This window comes from Schistocerca nitens, chromosome 1 (genome assembly GCF_023898315.1).
Source record: "Schistocerca nitens isolate TAMUIC-IGC-003100 chromosome 1, iqSchNite1.1, whole genome shotgun sequence".
Taxonomy (NCBI): domain Eukaryota; kingdom Metazoa; phylum Arthropoda; class Insecta; order Orthoptera; family Acrididae; genus Schistocerca; species Schistocerca nitens.
The window spans coordinates 923,093,645-923,116,566 of record NC_064614.1 but is presented as its reverse complement, the minus strand read 5'-3'; the positions used below and the strand labels follow the sequence as shown (position 1 = coordinate 923,116,566).

Sequence of the window (22,922 nt, the reverse complement as noted above, 5' to 3'; positions counted from 1 at the left end):
GTCAAAACACACAAACACACACACACACACACACACACACACATGACTGCAGACACAGGCAACTGAAACCACAATTCATTTGTGACAGTCTTTTTGTTGTGCCTATCTGCAGCTCAGCACCTCCACTATATGATGAGTAGAAACTTTCTTTCTCATAATTGTTACATTCCATCCTGGATTTTCCATTGTTTGATTTGTTAGTTATGAATTGTATATTAAAGTTTAAGAAATTGCAAAATGGTTGGAAATTAATGAGATGGGATCCAGATAAGTTGAAATAACCGGAGATTATTAGTGTAATGTTGGGGCTATATGACGGGCAATCAGTCTGGAGCAACACAATGCCCTGACTGAGTACTACATGCTTTGCACCAAAGTTTCTCAATGATTCACAATATTTTACTGCATTGATGATTTCACCTCAGGCAAGAAACTCAACAAGCAGAAAACAATGCAAAAAATGGTGTTCAGCAGTGGCTGTCTTCACTGGCAGCATCTTTCTGTGAAGAGGGCATAGAAAAGTTGGTTTCTTGCAATGATAATTGTTTGAACAATGGTGGCAACTATGTGGAAAAATAGTTAGATACTCTTTCTTATAAAAAAAATTCTTGTTTGAAAAAATGTTTTGAGTTTTTTCCAAAATAGTACTTACTTTCTGGACGTACCACATAGTTGAAGACAAGACAGGAGCTGTAATAATTTGACAGAGCACTGAAAGATCTCAGTTTAAACAAGGCCCCTGGAGTAGACAGTATACCCTCATAATTATTGAGATTCTTGGGAGAGCCAGCTATGACAAAACCATTTGACCAGTTGTGCAAGATACAATACAGGAAAAATACTCTCAGACTTCAGGAAGAGTGTAGTAGTTTCTTTTCCAAAGAAGTCAAATGCTGACAGGTATGAATATCACCATGTTAAGATGAGCTTAATGAGTCATGATGCAATATACTGACACAAATTATTTACAGAAATATTGAAAAGCTTGTGGGAGCCAACAGCAGGGAAGATCATTTTGGGTGCAGGAGAAATTCAGGAACACAAGAACACTGACTCTGTGATTTATCTTAGAAAAAGAAAGTCAAACCTACATTTATAGCATTTGTGGATTTAGACAAAACATTTTACAGTGTTGACTGGGATGTACTTGAGGAAACTCTGAAGATAGCAAGGATAAAATACAGGGAGCAAAAAGTTATATACAGCTTGTACAGAAACCAGACTGCACTTATAAGAGTCAAAGAACATGAAAGGAAAGCAGTAGTTGAAAACGGAGGGAGCTAGGGTTGCAGTCTATTTCAGAGTCATTCTGCCTGTACACTAAGCAGGATGTGAAGGAAACAAAGGAGAAATTTGGAAAGGGGACTAGAGTTCAGGAAGAAGAAATAAAAACTTTGTTGTTAGCTGATGGTGTAAGTCTGTCACAGATGGCTAAGGACTTGGATGAGCAGGTGAATGGAATGGAAAATGTCTTGAAAAGAGATTATAAGATGCAAATCAATAGAAGAAAATCTAGGGTGATAGAATGTATTTGCAGTAAGTCAGGCAATATGGAGGGAATGACATTAGGAAATGAGACACTAAAATTGTTACATAAGTTTTGCTATTTGGGCAGAAAAGTAGCTGATGATGGCTGACGTGGAAGGACATACAGTGCAGACTGGCTATAGCAAGGAAAGCAATCAGGAAAAAGAGGAATTTGTGAACATCATATATAAATTTAAATGTTATGAGGTTTTTTTCAGATGTTCTGGAGTACAGAAACAAGGATGATAAGCAGTTCAGACAAGAAGAGAATAGAATTTTTTGAAAAGTGATGCTAAACAAGTATGTTAAAGGTTAGATTGATAGATCAGATAACATATGGGCAAGTACTCAATTAAATTTCGGAGAAAGGAAATTTATGGCACAACTTGACTAAAAGAAGGGCTGGGTTAACAGGACACATTCTGAGGCATCAAGGAATTGTCAGTTTAGTGTTAGAGCGAAGTGTGGGAGGCAAAAAAAAAAAAAAAAAAAATAAAAAAATGCAGGGAGACCAAGGTTTGAATACAGTACAGACATTCAACTGAGTGTGGGTTGGAGATGAAGAAGCTTGCACATGGTAGACTAGCCTGAAGGGCTGCATAAAACTGTCTTCACACTGAAAATCGCACCAATAACACTTGGCACTTGATACATACAGTGTATACACATTCACAAATTGAAGATCAGTGTACTATCCTCTGCTCTCTGACCATCATTTACATTTCAAGTGCAGTGTCTCTCAGCAAAAAGAAAAACACTGCATCACTCTCCTACATGCATGTATGATATTACTTCTTGATGGGATGAATGGTGGTATGAAACTGTAAGCAAATGAAGTTCACATTGGTTTAGGCTGTGGTGGATAATTTTTGCTGAGAACAGTAGATGTAATGAAAGCTCTCACAGAGTCCAGCATGCCTCTTGCCTGCATTTGCAAGTTGCAAATATGACAGTATTCCTTATGTAGTGTTTTGGATGAGATCAGTATGATTAATACATATTATCCACTACATGCATGCATTGCATCACATACATGGTAGTATGCTTAATTTTATCTTGCTGCAGGTTGGGCCAACCAGCTGTCGTGTCATGTACAGGCTAACAGTATCAACCTAGTTATTGGTGCTGAAGAGTGTTCTAAACTTATATAAAAGCATGACACAGTGATCTTTCTCATACTAAGCAGCTTTGGTTTCATGTAATGTTGTATGCCTTTCTATTCATATGAACTTTGCTATTACCTACTTCTGTATCATGTCTCACTACAGAATTTCTTTTAAAATTTTCTAATACTGTGCATTGTACAAGTGATTCTTCAAGTGACTTCACTCTTATAATGAAGGGGTAACTCGTATTGAGTGTAATTATTGCCACATCTTATACTGAGTATTCAAGAACAATATCATTGTTCTGGAGTGCTTATCGTAAATTAATTAGTGTTTTCTAAAGTACACTTGTCATTTGCTCAGAAAGGAAAGTTTATAAGCAATATGTATTACCAGTTTTGGCTTATAGCAGTGTGACATGGATTTTAAAAGCAAAAACTTATTCAAAAACTGAAGATTGACAGGATGCAGTTGAGAGATGAATGTTGGGAATAACTAGGAGAGATGGGAAAACAAATAAATGGATCAGGAAACAAGACTGCATTTATAGACATAATTCTAATGGTTATGAAAATAAAATGGGGGTGGGTGGGACATGTCAACAGATGAATGGCTGGTAGATGAATTAAGGAATTAGATTCCAATTACTAAGAAAAGTTTGAAACCCCAATCTAAAGAAAGGTACATGTATGATATTATGCAAAAAATGCAGCATGTAGCTAGAACTTTTAAAATGTGGGGAAGTGAATAGAAACACATTCTCTCTCTCTCTCTCTCTCTCTCTGTCTCTCACTCTTTGTGTTTGTGTGTGTGTGTGTGTGTGTGTGTGTGTGTGTGTGTTTAGTTGATTCTGTCTCTCCATTATGCCATGAACTAAAATGCGCCAATTTATTGTGTCCTGTTCTTGCATGCTTTCCAGGTTGGAATCCATCACTTCTGTGACACTGTCAATCCATCTCAACCTTTGCTGCCCTCTCCTCCTCGTGCCTTTGATCTTCCCCAGCATTGATGTCTTTTCCAGTGAATCATATCTTCTCATAATGCATCCAAAGAAGGTCAGTTTTTGTTTTGGTAAGGATCATCAGGTTCTATTTTCTGCAGTATCAACCTATTCATTCTCTTTGTGGTCCATGGAACTCCAAAGAATTCCCTCCAATAAGACAGTTTGAAGGTGTCTATTCTACCCATTCAGCCTTTCTTATGGTCCAGGTCTCATCTCTGTACATTGCAGATGGGAAGACCATGACCCTTATTATACAGCTCTTCGTTGTTGTCCTTCTACTCCTTAAAACATTGTCAAAGTTGGACATTGCCTTTCTACCAAATAACAGGCAGCTCTTGATTTTGTGGCTACAGTTACTATCAGCAGAACTCTAAGAGCCAAGAAATTGAACATAGAAACTACCTCCATTTTTGCTCCTTCTTTTTGCCATGAGGTGATAGGTGTAGTTGCCATATTTTGCATTTTCTTGGCATTCAACATTAGACCAGCCTTTACACTTCCTTCTTTCATCTTCAGTAAGAGGATCTCTTCTTCTCCTTCTGCCATCAGTAAGGTATCATCTGCTTGTCTAAGGTTATTTATATGTATCCCAGCTATTTTAATTCTGGTTTTGTCTTTGTCTGTGGGATCTTATCTGGCAGCTGATGGCATATTGTGGATCAGATGATGAATTCCTTGTTTTTATAAACACTAAGTGTTTATGCTCTGTCTGCTAGCATAGTCTGGAACAATAAAAATAGTCTAACATAGACAATTAATCCAAAAATAAGATGCAAGTTCATGAACTCTGATAGTTGATTGTAACTCAGTGGAGATATTATTGATGAACTAATTGTGAATAAGCCTTATATTTTTTCTTCTAGCCACACTTCCTGTTGCTTTAAATCAACAACTAATTCATCTCCTATCTTCACTGTTTTTAATTTTTTAAACACTGTGTTTTTTTGCGTTTTACTTATGAGAGTTTGTGTCATGAAAGCTAAAATGTGTATCCAAGCTTATATGTTTACTTTCCCATTGTTCTGCTATAGTTTAATACATCCTGTAATTTTTATTTAGGTCATCAATATCCATATCATATTGCACTGGATTGAAATTGGAAAAGGGACATCTGAAACTTTTGTGTCTGCAGCCATGACTCAGTGCATCAAAAAGGTTAGAAGAAGAATTTACTCCATCCTGATGTTCACAAAATTTATATGTTATATTGACTAAATATTTATATCACATTTTCTGTTCATTATTTTGTTTCTTTTTCTTGTGTTTCAGATGTTGACAGAATCTGGTACCGTTTTACTTGAACCTGTTATGAAGGTGGAAGTTGTAACAACAAATGAATTTATGTCAGTAATTCTAGCTGATCTTTCACGGCGGAGGCCATTAATGCAGGAAATTGAAGACAGGGGTTTGAACAGAGTAATTTCAAATTGATAATAGGACAGTTCAACTGCAGGAGAGAAATGTTTCAGTAACATATCAGATGACACCATGGACAGTGACTTAATATATGTGACTTGGTAAAATTCTGAATTTGCTAATGCTCTTTTCAGAAATTAAATGAGAGTTTTGAACAGATGCAAATACTTTATTATGAGATGATTTCATTAAACTTGTATTGTAAATATCTTCTTGGATCTTAAAATCCTGCTGATTTGTTGTTAAGGAATCGCCTCATCTGTTTTATCTTCACTGCCAATTTATGATTATGAATTGGTAGGTTTTATCTGATGACTGGGTGCTCAAACTTCTCTCCTGCTGTTACAATCATACTAGAGTTCACTTTCTCAGCAATAAATCTATCTCTCTCTCTCTCTCTCTCTCTCTCTCCCTCTCTCCCTCTCTCCCTCTCCACCTCCCTCCCTCCCTCCCTCCCTCCCTCCCTCCCTCCCTCCCTCCCTCCTCCCCCCCCCCCCCACACACACCTCCTTCTGTTAGCGAACTGACATCTTACTGATGCCTCAAAACATATTCTATTAACTGGTCCCTTCTTTTAGTCAAGTTGAGATGCTGATTTCACGTTAAACTCACTTCGGTTGTCTGATGTATATGTTAGTTATATTAATTTTCTTAAAATTACCCAAAATTTGTGTTTCTTTAAACAATACCATCTGTTGCTGTTGTTCGTAGTGCTGCTCCTTTGGCTGCTCCTACTCCTTTTGTTCACTCTTTCTCCTTCTTTGAACAGCACCAATAGACAGACACAGGATGCAATTATGATATCAGCAGCGTGCAGATTTCCATAAGAAGACATTTATTTCATGTAAAGTTCTACGAGGAACTGTAGTACATAAATATTGTGATTAGTGATGTACTTGTCACATTTGCAAATTTGTCATGATTATATAACTTTGTGAGTTACTATTTCCTACTACTACTACTAGTAGTAGTAGTAGTTCACAAAATGAAAACAATGTAGTATCTTATGTCTATAATTTCAGTGAGTCACTGTTGGAATAGGCCAACTCTTACAAATACCTGGGTGTAACACTTTGTGAGGATATGAAATGGAATGATCACATAGGTTCAGTTGTGGGTAAAGCAGGAGGTAAACTTCAGTTTATTGGTAGAACACTGGGGAAGTGCAATCAGTCTACTAAAGAGATTGCTTACAGATCACTCATGAGACACACCCTAGAATATTGCTCAAGTGTGTAGGACCCATACCAGATAGGGATATTGAACTATACAGAGAAGGGCAGCCTGAATAGTCACAGGCTTGTTTAATCTGTAGTAAAGTGTCACAGGAATACTGAAATGGCGGACTGTTGAAAACAGATGTAAACTATCCCATGAAAGTCTATTAACAAAGTTTCAAGAACTGGCTTTTAATGATAACTCAAGGAATATACTACAACCCCCTACCTATTGTTCACACAGAGATTGTGAGGATAAGATTAGAGTAATTACTGCAGGCACAGAGGCATTCAAACAATCATTCCTCCCATTCTCCATAAGTGTATGGAACAAGAAGAAACACTAATAACTGGTACAATGGGATGTAGCCTCTGCCATGCACCTCATTGTCATTGGCAGAATACAGAGGTAGATGTAGATGAGAGCATCATGGAGATGTTCAATCAACTCCAGTAGCAGACACTGCAAGAGATCAGGGTGTGGATGTAGTGTAATAAGTTGAAGCAGCAAGTAAACACAAAAGTTGGAAAATCAGAAAAAAGACAACAACCAAATTCTGGAAAGATCTCTTGGAAAAATGAAAAGGTTTATAACAAATCTGATAGACTGAGTAAAAATTTGGAGAAGAAATTTTGTAAGAATGAAATTAACAGCTGCAGATAACACCTGAACTGATTATAAAAAAGTTAAGTATTGGATATCTCTTGGCAGTGATCAATAGTATGGATTATGCTCAAATACCTGACCAGCCTGCAAGTGGAAATGGCAAATCTGTTCAGTAAAATACAGTAAACAGGAAACATCAATGATTTGCTAGAAAATGATGGTGTGGTTTCACAGAACTACATTTTATTTGGGCTCTCACGCATACATACAAGTACTTTTTATCCAAAATTCTCACAGAGGGGAGTATATGCACAAAGCATAAGCTGTCTGAGTCATCAACAGTGAGGAATAAAGGCAATTCACAATCAGAACATTATAATTAGGCAAGCTTTCAGAACGAGTGGCTCCTTCTTCAGGCAGAAGGGCTATTGGGAAGGAAGAAGGGTGAAAGGAAAGGACTGGAGATGCCTACGAAAAGGGGTAGATTTTGGGAAAGACTCCCAGACACAGAGTCTTTCCTTCTCATCCTGTGCAGGAAGTCTCCCCTGACCCACGGTTCTAGGCGACTTTCCCCGAAATCTACCCCTTTCCCTAGACCTCTCCAGTCCTTAACTTCACCCCTCTTCCTTATCTTTCTGCCTGAAAAAGGAGCCACTGACTCTGAAAGCTTGCCCGATTATAATCTCCTTTTATGTGTGTATTCTGCTGTCACTTGGTGAGTAGATTTTTTTATTGGTATTCTAGCTAGGCTGCTCATCATTGATGTGTCATTAACAGCAATTGTGAGAACTTTATTAATACTGGTGGGTTCTACTAATTAATTAATAATTTTAAAAATAATAATTATAATAAAAATTTTCTGGTGTTGCATAAAAGGTGCAGCAATAGTGAAATCGCTCGGGAGTGTACATCTCGATTAGTTGATGCACACTCAAAGCAGTCAGGCTTATGATTTTTTGGATACATGAAATATCTATATCATATAATAATGTATTATTTATTGAAAGTTGTGTGAGCCTTGAAGTCATTTACCTCCTCTTCTTCTTTAAAGGCAATGTTACAGTGTCCAGCTTGCTCTGCTTAAATTTCCTACTTCTCCAAAGGATTACAGGTACCAGTGACACAGATAGATAGGTCAGGTGAAATAAAGAACTAACAAGTGACATTGACTGTGTATCATATGAATTAATATATTTCACTCTATTAGTGAACTAAACAGAAATCCACATCCTCTATCATCGACGGGTAAAGACAGGCAGTACAACATTAATGAAACAACTGACAGGAGTTTTTACAAAACATAAGAAAATTAATGTTCTTCGTTTTTCTTGCTATCTCCATAGGCTTGATTGCTGTGGGCACACTGCATTGTAATCTTTGCCATAAACTACATAGGCTGATTAATGATAATAAACAGAGAAAAATAAAACATACACCCATGTAGGTAAACCAGCATAAGTCCGAATATAACTGTCCCCCTTCTCTATACTGGCATGGTCTATGATTGCCAGACAACATTATGCAGTAGTGGTGCCCTTTCTACATACAATTATAACATATTGAAATTTATTTTCATTTATAACTTATATTGTATCTTTGGCTTGACAGGGATTTAAAATACCTTTATCAATGGCCAAACTTATTTTAATATATACCCTAGATGTGTCAGCTTTCTCTTATTTGACAGTTTTATTTACGTATTCTGAAAGTTTAATTTTCCAAGTCCATACCAGGACAAAGGGCATGTTATAAGCTAGAATCTGTGGCTCTAGTATAGTGGAGTAACCACTACATGCCTCTTGCAGGTCTACATTCACATACGTTAAGCAATGTTTATTGCATGCACACCTCATTGGTGCAACATGGCTGGACAGTACAGTTTGTTTTCACAGTTTTTAGATAATGATGAATTTCATGCCATCAAATTGTCCATAGAGCTGCTCCAAAAATGATTCAAATGGCTCTGAGCACTATGGGACTTAACATCTGTGGTCATGAGTCCCCTAGAACTTATAACTACTTAAACCTAACTAACCTAAGGACATCACACAACACCCAGTCATCACAAGGCAGAGATTCCCCACGGGGAATCGAACCCGGGAACTCGGGCGTGGGAAGTGAGAACGCTACCATAGAGCTGCTCCATAGGATAGTATGTGTAGGTGAGTGCGTGACTGAGAGTTTCCACTGCTGCAAGAGAAAGGCTCATCATTTCCAACCTATGGTACTGTAACCACATTGTGCATCACATATGTCAGTGTCCAAGGTGAACCCATACATTCAGCATCACGTCAAACATCTCATCAAACTCGAGAGAAGTCCATAAATTTTGTCACCTTATATGGTCCCTCATAGCAAAGTCTAGCATCCCTTGCTGCTAGAAATGAACTGAAAATGTTTGGGTTATTGTAAGCAGCTGCATCTTCACTCACTATTACAAACATATATAAATGTAACCTTTTTTTATCACATGTGCCAAGCATTTGATAAATGAAAAGTAACTCTTGATGTCTGATTTGTCAATACATAAATGGTTTCACATAACATGTTCAAAATAAGCATTCCAGTTTAACATGATATGATTTAACCTAAGCATACATAAGCTTATATCTATGTGTTACTATCATATCGAGTACATATATGGTACAATTTATGCGTATTCACATCTAGGTTCATTAAATATTTATAACTTGTGCAGGAACAACATTGCAGTACCACCATACGTCCTTTAAGATTTTACTTTCACCATTAGGACCCATATAACAACATCTTTTGACACTTTAAATACACAATACTTGATATTTTCTTTGTCCATTCAAAGGCTGTTTGTCTCTTACAGGTTTGTCAGGTTTGTCATGAGCAGGTAACTCTCATAATTTTTGAGTTCATTGAATAGTATTAACTTACATAAAATAACAATTTTTTTCCCCAGTTTTGAGGTTGAAAGGACAATATACATTTTTACAGTTTGATGATATGCGTAAACCACTGTCCTCACATTTTGTCTGACTCACTCTCCCGTAAACCGAGATTGCTAACAAAAGAGAAGAAATCTTCATTAAACATTAACCAACACAAGCAAACATAACTAAGCTTAGCCTTGCCTCTCTCAAGTCTACTAGAAAAGCCTCTATTGATCTAAAAGGGAAAGTAACAGGGAATTGAAAGAAGCATTTTTTTTTCTCTGCTGCCAAAATCCATCATCTACACTCCATAGGATAACTGAGAAGACTCTTTGTGCATGCTTCTTTGTATCTTTGTGAAACTACTTACTTTGTGTTTGCTGAACTAATTGCAGAATTCTGACAATGAAGTGTCATATAAGTCATCAGTATTACTTGTTTGAAAGTATCTGCACTGAGTGTAATTCAGTATCTTCAGGATAGCACCCTTGTGCATATAATATACTTAAATATGTCACTATAAAGGTTGTGTCAAGAAAATGTTGTAGAAGAATGTTCGGTCAAGTCATGATCCCATGTAACTACATCATAAATACTCATATTTGGCATTCATATCAATAGCTTGCACTTTATAATCTGTCCGCCCCCAGTAGCTGACTGGTCAGCGCGACAGACTGTCAATCCTAAGGGCCCAGGTTCGATTCCTGGCTGGGTAGGAGATTTTCTCTGCTCAGGGACTGGGTGTTGTGTTGTCCTAATCATCATCATTTCATCCCCATCGTGCGCAAGTCGCCGAAGTGGCGTCAAATCGAAAGACTTGCACTAGACGAGCGGTCTACCCGATGGGAGGCCCTCGTCACACACCATTAATTATTACTTTATAATCTGTGACCTGATGCCTTTTTCCCTTGGTAGTACTTGACCTAAATTTCATTTAACAACATTCTATGTAGTGTAATCACTCATTGCCATTGTCACACCGAGCGAGGTGGCGCAGTGGTTAGACACTGGACTCGCATTCGGGAGGACGACGGTTCAATCCCGCATCCGGCCATCCTGATTTAGGTTTTCCGTGATTTCCCTAAATCACTCCAGGCAAACGCCGGGATGGTTCCTCTGAAAGGGCACGGCCAACTTCCTTCCCCATCCTTCCCTAATCCGATGAGACCGATGACCATGCTGTCTGGTCTCCTTCCCCAAACCAACCAACCAACCAACCATTGTCACATTCATACACACATCTTAATAATAACTTATAAGCTAAGAACGTAGTTGCTCTGTGGCTAAATAATGTATCATTTTTCTCCTCTTACACATATATTTTTAGTTTATGTATGTGTAAATTCATCAACAGATTTTTAATTCTCAAAACCAATCCTCCTTTTATAAAAGCACAAATATTCAGAGCATTCCTGTCATTTCCACTTACCTTTTCCAGTCCTTCCATATTCATGCTATGATTACACCTGCAATTAATAAATGTTGTTGGAGATGGACACAACCTCATTATCTTTCTTAGTTTGTTCGTAATATGACCATAGTCCATCAATTATTCTTTCTTTCATTGTTTATAGATACTTTCCTAATAACATTTTATTCATTGTGTATATAAGTACCATGTAAATTTGTGTACACTGTAAATAGCAGTGCAGTGTGTAAATTGCTTTCTTTAGTAAGTCATTCTTTCTTCTTCTGTAAATTTTCTTTTATTTTAAACCTGTTTACTGTATTAGTTTTATCCTTATAGTGTAGACTCCTTTATTTTTATAGTGGTTAACTTATATTAAAACCTCCAGAATATAGCTTATTTGATGCCAAGTTTGCATTGCATTCGGCATGCTAAATGGTATGTTGGACTGAACTATTTTTGCATATGCACTGAGGTTGTTGACCTATGTGTTAGCTCCTACTACACCTGTGCATTCTCTCTCTCTCTCATAATGTTACTGCACACATTTACTTCTCAAGTGCATTGTCACATTGTATTTGGAAAATGTACGTATTGTGGAATGAATTGGCACCATTGTGATTGTGCTTGATTTTCAGACTTCTTATAGCCTTTCAACATTAAACAGAATCTTGAATTACTTTCACTTACCTATCTTCCATTTAAGAACATATAAATAAATAAAATGAAAATTTTCTCTGAAAACTAAGCAAACAATTATTATATACCTATTATATTGAAATATGTCAGTTGTTGTTGTACAGTGCTTCAAGTGAGCTTTGATCTTTGTCCAATCCTTTTAGTGTACAAATACTCTCCAATCTTTGTGTGGATAAAATCCCTTGTCCTTTCCACTATTAGGGCAGGGTGATCTGTATGCAACTGGATGTGAAATTTCAGTAACTACAAATGGCCCAGTGTTCAAAAGCTGCCATTTACGATTGAGCTTCCCGTTTTTTTGTAGATGTAGGATGCGTCTGTAGTAATACATCTTGTCCTACTTCAAACTGTACAGTGTGCCTAATCTTTTCTCATATGACTTTTTCCTCTATTCAGCCTTTTCCTCCAGATTAATCAAAAACTGGTTTACTTTTTTTCTCTCCTGTAGGTATCTTGGGCAGTGGTTCTTCCCATTCATCAACTTCCCTCCTTTTAAACAATTGAAAATCCAGGATGGAATGTAACAGTATTATGAAAAGAATAATTGCTACTCACCATGTAGCAGAGATACTGATTTGCAGGTAGGCACAACAAGAAAAGACTGTCAGGAAATGAGCTTACTGCCAACAAGGCCTTCATCAAAGATAGAAAACACACACACAAATGCAACTGTCACAAACATTACTGCAGTCTCTGGCTGGCCTCAGCAGCCCCTCTGTTTGGTATAAACCAGTCTGTTGTAATTCTGTTTGTGATTTCCTTTGAACCTTCATTTGAACTTTTGGTTTCCTCTGTTGTAATTATTTCTTGTATTATTATTGTTGTATGGGACATACAAGTGCCAACCATGCTGCTTATTGTCACTGTTGCCATTTTCCTGTTGAATATTTTTCAAGGGCACACACTGCTTATTAATGTTTTGTGGTTGGGACAGCTCCTTGTCGTATATTAGGTCGATCAAGTCAAGTACAGATAAGAAATACTCAGTATAATTTTCAAATGTAGTGATCAGCTTATCCATGATATTGTCAGGGACAGGTGACTTTTCAGTATTTTCAGTATGTCCACATGAAAACTGGGTAGTGATCAGCTTATCCCTGATATTGGCAGGGACAGGTGACTTTTCAGTATTTTCAGTATGTCCACGTGGAAAACTGGGTTTGTCCAATACCTGGTTTTGTACAAGTATTTTTCAAAATACTTCCTCAATCCCTCATGTTTACTACTGAATGATGATGGGTTGAAAACCTCTCGATGCAGCCTCTCTTGGATGGCTGTGGACCAATATTTGCCCAAGAAAGCTGGTTCAAATTGCTCATAGGTATGGCTTCTCCCAGCCATATCTGTTGCTCACAATAAAACACCACCTTGTGTATCCCCACAACAAACTATATCTTCTGTGCTTCTTTCCAGTCACAGGGTAACACATTGCAAAAAGCTCTGATAAACATTGTGGGGTTCATTCTCTTACTCCCTGTTGAAAAAATCGGAAATTGACAATGACGGAGCAGACCCTCGTCTGGTAATAAAGTAGACATACATGCAGTACTGTCTGTTGCGTGTGTGGCACTGCTCAGATGCCTCTGATTATACTCTTGGATATATCTGTGCAACTGATATTGAGATTGGCAATGTCTGTTACATTTTATAATTCCTTTCTTCTCCATTTAAAGTGTTGGTAACAAATGGTTGATAAGTATTACTGCTATATGTCCTGTCCAACTGCACCTGGGTGCTTGCTATTGGCATCTGTCTTGTGAAATTAGCAACATTAGTTAGACTGCTCTGCAACTTCTCTTCTGCTGCCTTTAAGATTAGCTCAGTCATAGCAGACAATTTGTTTTCTGTTTTCTTGACTACCTCTTCAACTGCTTCGACATAAATCTTACGCTGTTGTATGGCCTTCTGTGCAAGGTTTGTACCCTTCTCTAGCAGTTGCACTTTGGCTCTGTCCTTTAAATTCTTTACATTCTTTTCGATTTTTTCATGTGCTTTCTTTATGAACATAGTGCCTTAATCTAAATTGCTCTATTTTACTGACAGCTCCTGTACTTCTTGCAATAAATCTTTATATAAAGATTGCAACTCATTAACCTGTGATACTTTCTAAAGTTTGGCAAATTTCTTACTGAGCCTCTTGCATCTGAGTCTGCACATCACGCACAATCTTTAGTTTACATGCCATTTTATCTTGCACCTCATCTATAGATGACATTTTTTGATCTATATTGTTTATCTCCTTAGACAAATCAATGAATAATTCCACCTTTGATTTCTTCCCTATATCCGCAAGTTTGCTTGTTGAATCATTAGAAAGGCCATTGTTTGGATTTTGACTTGAATTATAGAACCTCTATGTTAGGAAAACCATAAATGTTTGCTTTTGTTCATTTTTAAAATCACAAAATTTTTTGACAAGTTTTTTGGTTTGCTGTGTAGAAAAATTGTTAAATACATTCTTCATCAGGTCAGTGAGGCCTTTATACATGTCCTGCATTGAAAGCCTTGACGACACATTAGCACCTTGTGTACCTATTCTGTCTTGTTTCATCAAATTTGAAACAAATTCTCGTGACATGGAGAAATTGAAATTTATGGATTCTGCACTAGTGCGTCTTTCGCAGGCTTTGTATGACAAAATGGTTCTTGGTGAGATTTGGGAATTAGTCTTGTCTACAGTGAGCCTGGTAGCATCGTAAGGTAAGATATTATTGTCAGCAGCATAAATTGAATTTGAGTAATATTCTCAGATCTCATCAATATGATTGATATTTTCGGTGCCAGTATCATTTGTCATCGCGCCCACTGTGGTGACATTTTGAATCTCTACACTATTTTCATAGTTGGTACAACCTTTTTAACTGGTTCCATTTTGCAAATCTTTTTTTAAAATAATAAATGTGAAATAAAACTGAATTTTAATCTCAAAATTGATCGTGAGAATTTTCCTGATCAGTACATGAGGTACTCTACACCATTATTGCAGCTAATTGATGCTGATTACAGTTTATGTATCAACATTCCAAAAATCAGAATAATTTGAACCCAGATCTCTAATGTTTAAAAAAAAAATGCTTCTGAATTTTGATTGGATAGGGTATGGAACTCATATTACTTTTGATCGAGGCTTTACCTAGTGCAGCCATGCAAGCTGTAAGTTGGAGTTCTTTCCTACCTTATGGACAATCTTTTTAAATGTAGCTGGTACAATTCCTCTGGCCAATCATTTGTAACTTATGCATATCATGTGGTGTTTTCCCTTGGTTTTCTCTTCACATGGTTATTCCAATGATGAAACAAAGTAAATAAAAAGGCAATAGAATGTTACACAGTATGTTTTACATCAGTTAATTATTGCACCTGTTTAATCTATCTGGACTGGCCAGGGAATGGTCACTAGTTCTACTGACTAATTAATAATTTTAAGAACAGTAATTATGATGGAAACTTTCTAGCGCCGCACAAGTGGCACAACATTAGTGAGTCCACTTGGGAGTGAGTGTCTCAGCTAATTTACTCACAGCAACACACACTCCAGACAGTCAGGCTCATGATTTTTCGTATACATGTAAAATCTATAACATATAATAGTGTATTATTAGATGATTGTTGTGCAAGCCTTGAAGTCATTTACCTCCTCCACTTCTTAAAAGACAATGTTATGGTGCCCAGTTTTCTCTGCTTAAATTTCTTGCTTCCCTGAAGTTTTAGAGGTAACAGTGACAGAGTTAGACAGATCAGGTGAAATAAGGAACCAATAAGTGACATTGACTTTGAACTATAACAATTAAAATATTTCACACTATTAGTGAACTGAACAGAAATCCACATCCTCTCACTATCATAGACAGATAAAGACAGACAGTACAAGATCAATGGAATATCGAATGAGAGCTTTTACAAAACATAAGAATATTAATGCTCTTAATTTTTCTCGTTATCTCCACAGTCTTAATTGCTGTTTGTATATTGCTTTCTAATCTTTGCTGTAAATTACAAAAGCGAATTAATGGATAAAAATAAACAGAGAAAAATAAAACATATACCCATATAGGTAAACCAACTTAAGTTCAAATACAAGATGCAGCAAAACAGCAAAATGGGCAGTACTGTGTTCAAGTTGTGGGGAAGTATAATTGCAGTGAACACATAGTGCGTAGTGGAGTGATCACTCTGTTGTAGAAATAATTCAAAAGTCAAGATCGCTTAAATATAATTGTTGACAGAATTCAAAAATACATGGAGGTAAATGAAGGACCAGCTTCTGATTGACAAAATAAGTCTGGAGACTTGTGAAAGCTGAGAAATCAAACTACATGTGACATGACTCAACTACAAAAAATGCCTTTGCTTCACTGCCCCACATTTGTGTCTCAGACTGTCTGGGAAGACATCAGTGTCAGCAAAAATGGCAGGAATTTCACAAAAAATGTAATGGACCACTGGAAGACAGAACTGTTTGTTGGTAACTATAGTTATGGATTGGTCAACATCAAGTTAGGTATCTTCTAGAGTTATTCATTCCTCACATTGATGTTGGTTGTCACTATGAAACCAAGGAAATGAATTCAATTGCACACATTTTTCAATGGAACATGTGCTGCTTTCACTTGTTCACAATAATCTTGATAAAGTCCACTTTTGTATGTAGATAAGACAATACTCCCATTCTGTAAACAGTGCAATCTTGAAGACCATTCTTTGCTGTTTTCCCAGTGTTTTCCTACACCAGCTACCTCATGCTTCATCTTTATGAGTATTTAATTGGACGTCATTCCACATTGTTATCAGCAGTTGGTGTATTTTTGCGAGTGGGAGATGGACAGAGTGAAAATGAAATGATCGTACCCCCAGCAATGCCATACAATCATTTCATTATCCCTCTATCCCTCTCCCACTCCTAAAAATACACCTGCCATGTATCCCCGAGTTGCAACATGTGCATACTGTTAGCTGTGTGTGTCGTGTGTGTGTGTGTGTGTGTGTGTGTGTGTTTGTGTGTGCATGTGCGTGCGGAGTTGTGCAAGTTTGAAGTCATACTCAAAAAATAATAAGGTATTTTAAGGATTTTAATAGAATACAACTGTTTTATGTAATTTTGTATTTTTATTTTAAGGTGGTGGTTAGCTGTGTACCACTTTCCGAACTGCTTGGCTATGCAACAGATCTCAGAACGATTACTTCTGGGACAGCAACCTTCAGTATGGAGTTTTTCTCTTATAAACCAATGACAAGTGCAGAGGAAGCCAAAGCAATTGAAAGTGTTACTGGGTTTTCAACAGCTGCTTTTACATAGGTAACTGCCACAAAATAACAGACATTCATTGTAAATGATAGTCTGACAGATGAGTTACATTTCTTTCACATGAGAAAATGGAAGTTGTAGATAACATAGTCAGTTTGTTGCATTAGATCAAGACATAGAAATGCTTAACTCTGCAAGTATTCAAGACTTTGTCACATCCCAAGTTGGTAGATTAGTTTGATTTGTTGTTCATTCCATGTGCATGGCAGTTCATTGTGATGTAGACTCTGTGGACTATCTCAGTGTGTGATGAAGATTACTTAACCAATAAATCATATACACTATATTTTCCAAGTGCTACATGCTGGTCATATACATAGTTTTCCTTTAGAATCCTATTCCTGAGGACCTGATAAATGAATTTAATTCCAGAAAACATATATTTAGTGGGTAAATGGACCAAAATATTTACATATGCATGCTTTGTTCCTTTACTCGCCATGTTAAATTTGAGTAAAGGATAATTAGCATCATTTGCTCTTTCTGATACATTTTGTGCATTATTACTAAAAAGTACTTTTGTTTTTGAACTCGGAAGTGGTGATCACAAGCTTAAGAGAGAAATAAATGCACTTTAAAGCCACTGTCAGTAGGTCAAGCTTTCGTCTAAAGAGTTTTTTACAAGATGACCTGATAATATGTTACAGAATTAGGCATTTATGAGATTGTGAGATTTTGCGGGATGATCTTGCAACAATAGAGATGGGCAAACACAAATGGGATGAGTGTCAATGTAGTAAGCAACAGCAAGTTGGTCAGTTTCTGCTACAGAAAATCAAGGGCAACATTAGAGTATGCATTGTCTGTCAAAAAAAGTTCCAAGACTGATTTTATTTTTGGTTTATAAGCAATTTAAGCCCAGTAATTATGGGGGCAACTTGAACTACCAACTGTAAACAACAGATGTACATTCATCAAGTCAGCTGTGACCAGGCAGTGTTAATTAGTGGACATGCATCCATAATGTGTAAACATTGTTGTGTCACAAATCGATCTCTAAATGGAGTGTTCAAGAAATTCTCCAGAATCTTTTGAAGAAGAGATAAGGATGTGCAAAGTTTGTCCAGCACGACATGACTCCCAAACAAAAACGATGACATGTGGATGCTTGCTGCAGCTTGACTGAAAAGCAAAAGAGGGACAATTCTTTTCTAAAAAAAAAAAATGACAACAGGTGATGAGACTTGGTGTTATCTGTAAAAATTTACCTCAAAATGACAGTGCACAGAAATTCACATGAATGGTCAATGCTTTGATGACATAACTGACATTCAAGCCAATGTCAAACAATGGAACATCCAGGATGGGATAATGACAATATTGTGAAAAGGATAAATTGCTACTCACCATGCAGAGGTGATGCTGAGTTGAAGAAAGGCGCAACAACACTGCTATACATTTAAGCTTTTGGTAAAAAGCCTTTTGAAATAAAAAACACACACATTCATGCAAGCACAACTCGTACAAACATGACTACTGTCTCTGGCCATTGTGTTACACAAGTTGAACAACATCTCACAGAAGGACTTTCCTGACAGTTTCATATGTTTTTATGAATGTTCTGTGCATTTTACTTGATTGGGGAGAGTGTATGTAGAACACCTGAAACATTAAAAACTGTGTTCTTAACTTGTCTCTGTTTTTTATTAATCTAGTCTCAGAACTTTTTGTACTGATGGGGTAAGCTGGGAGGAGATATACTCTCTGTATCAATTAATTTTATGTATCAAGGAGTGACAGTCGGCTGCAAGTTGCATTGGGCTCTTCATGTGAGAGGGGTACTTCACAAGGTAAACAGGATGCTCCTGTAAGTAATGAGAATCTTAAGGTCTGTTCCAGGATGATGAAGCAAGAGCCAAATTACTACTTGGCAAGGCCCCATCTGCATTGTTTCAGTTCCATATGGAACCCACACCAATCATTTCTGATCGTAGGCCTGGAAGGCACAAAAGAATTAGTCCAGGAAAATATTTAGCAGTTCAGTGGTATCACTGTCATGATAAAGGAACTGAAATGGAATTGATTGGAAATCTGGAGAAAAATTCACTAATTAGTCAACATGTATAGGCTGTTGTAAGTTACATTACAGGAAGTAGCATTAAAAAATCTGCATATGGAGGAATGGAGGAGAAGCAAGATGCAAGACCATCCCCACAAAATAAATGTGCTACACTACAATAAGTCTGTCAGTAGATTTTCTTTCATAGGTAAAAGGGAAATAAAATGGTACAATTTATTGAGTGAGGTCTTAAATCTGTGGCCTAAGACATGACAGTGTTTCATGATAAGGCTGAAACTGGGTGTACTGAGGCATTAAATGAAAGTGAGTGATAGTTTGTGTAAGTATAATCTGTGCAACTAAATTTTTATATTGCCCTAGAAGCCTGTGAGTTTCATTGCAATTTAATATTTAATGATTAGATAGATTAGATTAGTTTTTCATTCCATAGATCCGTGCTGAGGAGATCCTCGTGGATGTGGAACATTTTTTATTTATTTATTTATTTATTTATTTTTTTTTAACACTGAAATAACAATACTAATAGTATGAATATATACAATACATCATTTGTTTCTATCAAAAAATTCGTCAATGGATTAGAAGGAGTTGGTCACTAGTAAGTCTTTCAGGCTCCTTTTAAACTGATCTTTATTTGTAACTAAATTTTTTATGTTTGCTGGCAAATTATTGAAGATGAGTGTTCATGAGTAGTAGACCCCTTTCTGAACTAAAGTAAGTGCTTTTACGTCCTTGTGCAGATCATTTCTGTTTCTGCTATTGTATGTAAGAACTGAGCTGTTTGTTGGAAAAAGTGATATATTATTTAGGACAAATTTCATTAAGGAGTAAATACACTGAGAGGCAGTAGTTAGTATGCCCAGTTCTTTGAAGAGGTTTCTACAGGACGTCCATGAATTTACTCCACAAATAATACGTATTACACGCATTTGGACTCTGAAAACTTTTGTTTGACTTGAAGAGTTACCCCAAAATATTATACTGTATGACATTATGGAATGAAAATAGGCAAAGTATGCAAGCTTTTTCATTTTTATGTCGCCTATGTCTGCTAAGACTCGAATTGCAAATACAGATTTGTTAAGGCGTTTCTGCAGTTCTGTGGCGTGCTCCTCCCAACTGAATTTATTATCAAGTTGTAATCCCAGGAATTTAAGATTGTCAACCTCTTCTATCTGGTCTTCTTCATTCTTTATGCATATGCTGGGTGGAAACCTCTTACAGGTTCTGAATTGCATATAGTGAGTCTTTTCGAAGTTTAATGTCAGTGAGTTGGCTTTAAACCATTTATTAATATCCATGAAAATATCATTAGCAGATCTTTCTAGAACTACACTCGACATACTATTTATTGCAATACTTGTGTCATCCGCAAACAAAATGAACTCTGCTTTTGGCAGTGTAATTGATGAGAGATCATTAATGTACACAGGAAAAAGCAATGGCCTTAAGATGGATCCTTCCCATTCTGATGATGACTGATGACTTAATTCACTAGTCCCTTGCACTGACACCCTTTGTTTCCTGTTAGCGAGGTATGACTTAACCGTTTTGCAGCACTGCCCGTGACACCATAGAATTCTAATTTATTTAAAAGGATGTTGTGGTTCACACAGTCAAATGCCTTTGACAAATTACAGAAAATACCTGCAGCTAGTAATTTGTTATTTCATGAATTAAGTACATTTTCACTGTAGGTGTAAATAGCCTTCTCGATACCAGAACCCTTCAGAAATCCAAACTGTGTTCTTTATAATATGTTATTTGTGGTCAGATGGTTGAGAAGCTGCCTGTACATTACTTTTTCTAACATTTTAGAGAATACTGGCAAAAGTTGAAATAATAATATACTGTATAAACTGTGGTTTGGTTGTGAAGATATGGCACTGATTTATTTACATTCTGAATTGGCTTATCTCGTGAACTGATTGCATGAATCTTTTGAGTTACTCCTTCTAAGAAATGACTGTTACAAGTGTCTGCTATTAAAAGCATCTCTCTTTTTTTGTCAACAAAAGAAAGGTTTCTGATCCTAAATGGGTCAGGTGTGCACTACATACCAGAGGCTGTTACCTGGGTAGCTGACTGTTTGCAGGGTGCAGAGAAGTGTTTCTTAGATTAGGCAACTCTCCAGCCAGTTGAAATAACGATAGTTGTAAGACAACCAGTAGTCTCAGTGTAAGAACCAAGCAAATATAATTTAGAGGTGAATGGTGTAAAATGCCAGTGATTCACTGCCAAAATACTCACAAAAAAGTGCCTGAGTTTGAATTGCAACTAAAGAAAAGGCAGTGGAGCTCACTTAATACACAGTATGGAAAGCTGATTAAGGCTCAAAATTGATTTAGCGATGAGGTCCTGGGAAATTTAACTGTATATGGAAAGGATAGGTTGATGGGTTATGGAGGTGATATATCTGTCACAGCAGACAAGAAACTCAAATCCATCGAGATGTAACTTGAAGTTGCATCTAACATTGTTTTTTCAGGACTCAATATCTGGTTGGTCATAAACTTAAAATTGGTTCTTTCTATGCACCACAAGTTCACCCCCATACGTAACCAAAAACTTTAGAAAAAACTTCATTTCACTAGTTTTGTATCTGCACAAGTGTGGCACCATGGTGAAACCATCACTGTCACCACAGAATATGACTACACTAGCCAATGATGGCTTGGCAACAAACAAAATCCAGGAAGAGGGAATGAAACATGACGTGTGAGTCAGTCTATGAAAGAGGAACAGAGCACATACACCATGTAGAGATGAGCAAAGAGCAAAACGCAATATGACTAGTAAGGGTGACTGAATAAACTAAACACACGGATAACGGAGCACAACATGAGGCAAAGGCCAGGTCCATGGTAATTGCTATCTGCATATGAATTGCTGGGACATGCCTATTGCTGCTGGCATGTACAGACCTATGTCAATGGCTCGGGTCGTACAGTACTCTGCAAGTGACCTCCGTGATAGCATTAGGTGCTATTCCACTGACCAGTTGAAGGGGGAGGGGCTGCTGGGCATAGTGGTAAGCCACAAACACCTGCATTTGTTTGTGGTGGATGTTGGTCAGTAGCTGTTGAATCGTCATTCCAATCAGATGCATCACAACCTGTTGGACCCTCAATGCCACTGCCTCCAAGCCATCCAGATGATAGGGTCATTCATGGATTTGTTTCAGTGGGTGGCTCCCAAATGAGACAGCATATTCACTTGCTGCCAGTACCACTGGTATCTGAACTGGAGTTCTCCTTTGCCCACTTACCAGGGCACGAGTTTTTGTCCCAAGTGATGCTGGTGGACCAATCATTACTCTGGACTCTGCAATCTTCTACCCTCCCGCAGAGCCAGCTGCATCAGCATTGTCTCCTCCAGTGGACAATCTGGTGCTGGGGTTCGGTTCTGCGAGTGAGGCCGTGGCAGAAGCCAGACCATTTTCAGTCCTAGATGACCTTTTCAGGGAGGAAGGATTTAGTATCCCTAACATCAGAAGTTGAGACAGAGATGAGTTGACACGGTTAGCAGAGTCTGCAGAGAGTGACGAAACTTCCAGTGTCATACCATCTTGCAGAAATGCTGTGTCTATCTGCATTTAGTGTCATGCACAGATTATCTGAAATCTCCACACAATTTATGTGTCCACCTAATGGAAATTAATTGCATGTTTGCTGATCATCATACATCAGTACTATAAACATTGTGAACACA

General features: G+C 37.2%; 1 protein-coding gene across 10 annotated transcripts in view; it reads left to right on the top strand.

Moving 5' to 3' along the window:
• LOC126192659 (ribosome-releasing factor 2, mitochondrial) overlaps positions 1-22,922 on the top strand; it is a 253,755-nt gene that overhangs the window by 195,468 nt on the left and 35,365 nt on the right. For 9 of the 10 annotated variants that reach the window (XR_007538482.1, XM_049932628.1, XM_049932619.1 and 6 more), the window contains 3 exons: positions 4,696-4,791; positions 4,906-5,052; positions 17,003-17,182. Coding sequence is in view for 9 of the 10 variants with exons in the window: in XM_049932628.1 (XP_049788585.1) it covers positions 4,696-4,791; positions 4,906-5,052; positions 17,003-17,182 (423 nt within the window). In the remaining variant the exon portion in view is untranslated. Of the gene's footprint in view, positions 1-4,695; positions 4,792-4,905; positions 5,053-17,002; positions 17,492-22,922 lie in introns of those variants that run through there. The other variant, XM_049932620.1, reaches the window with a different exon arrangement.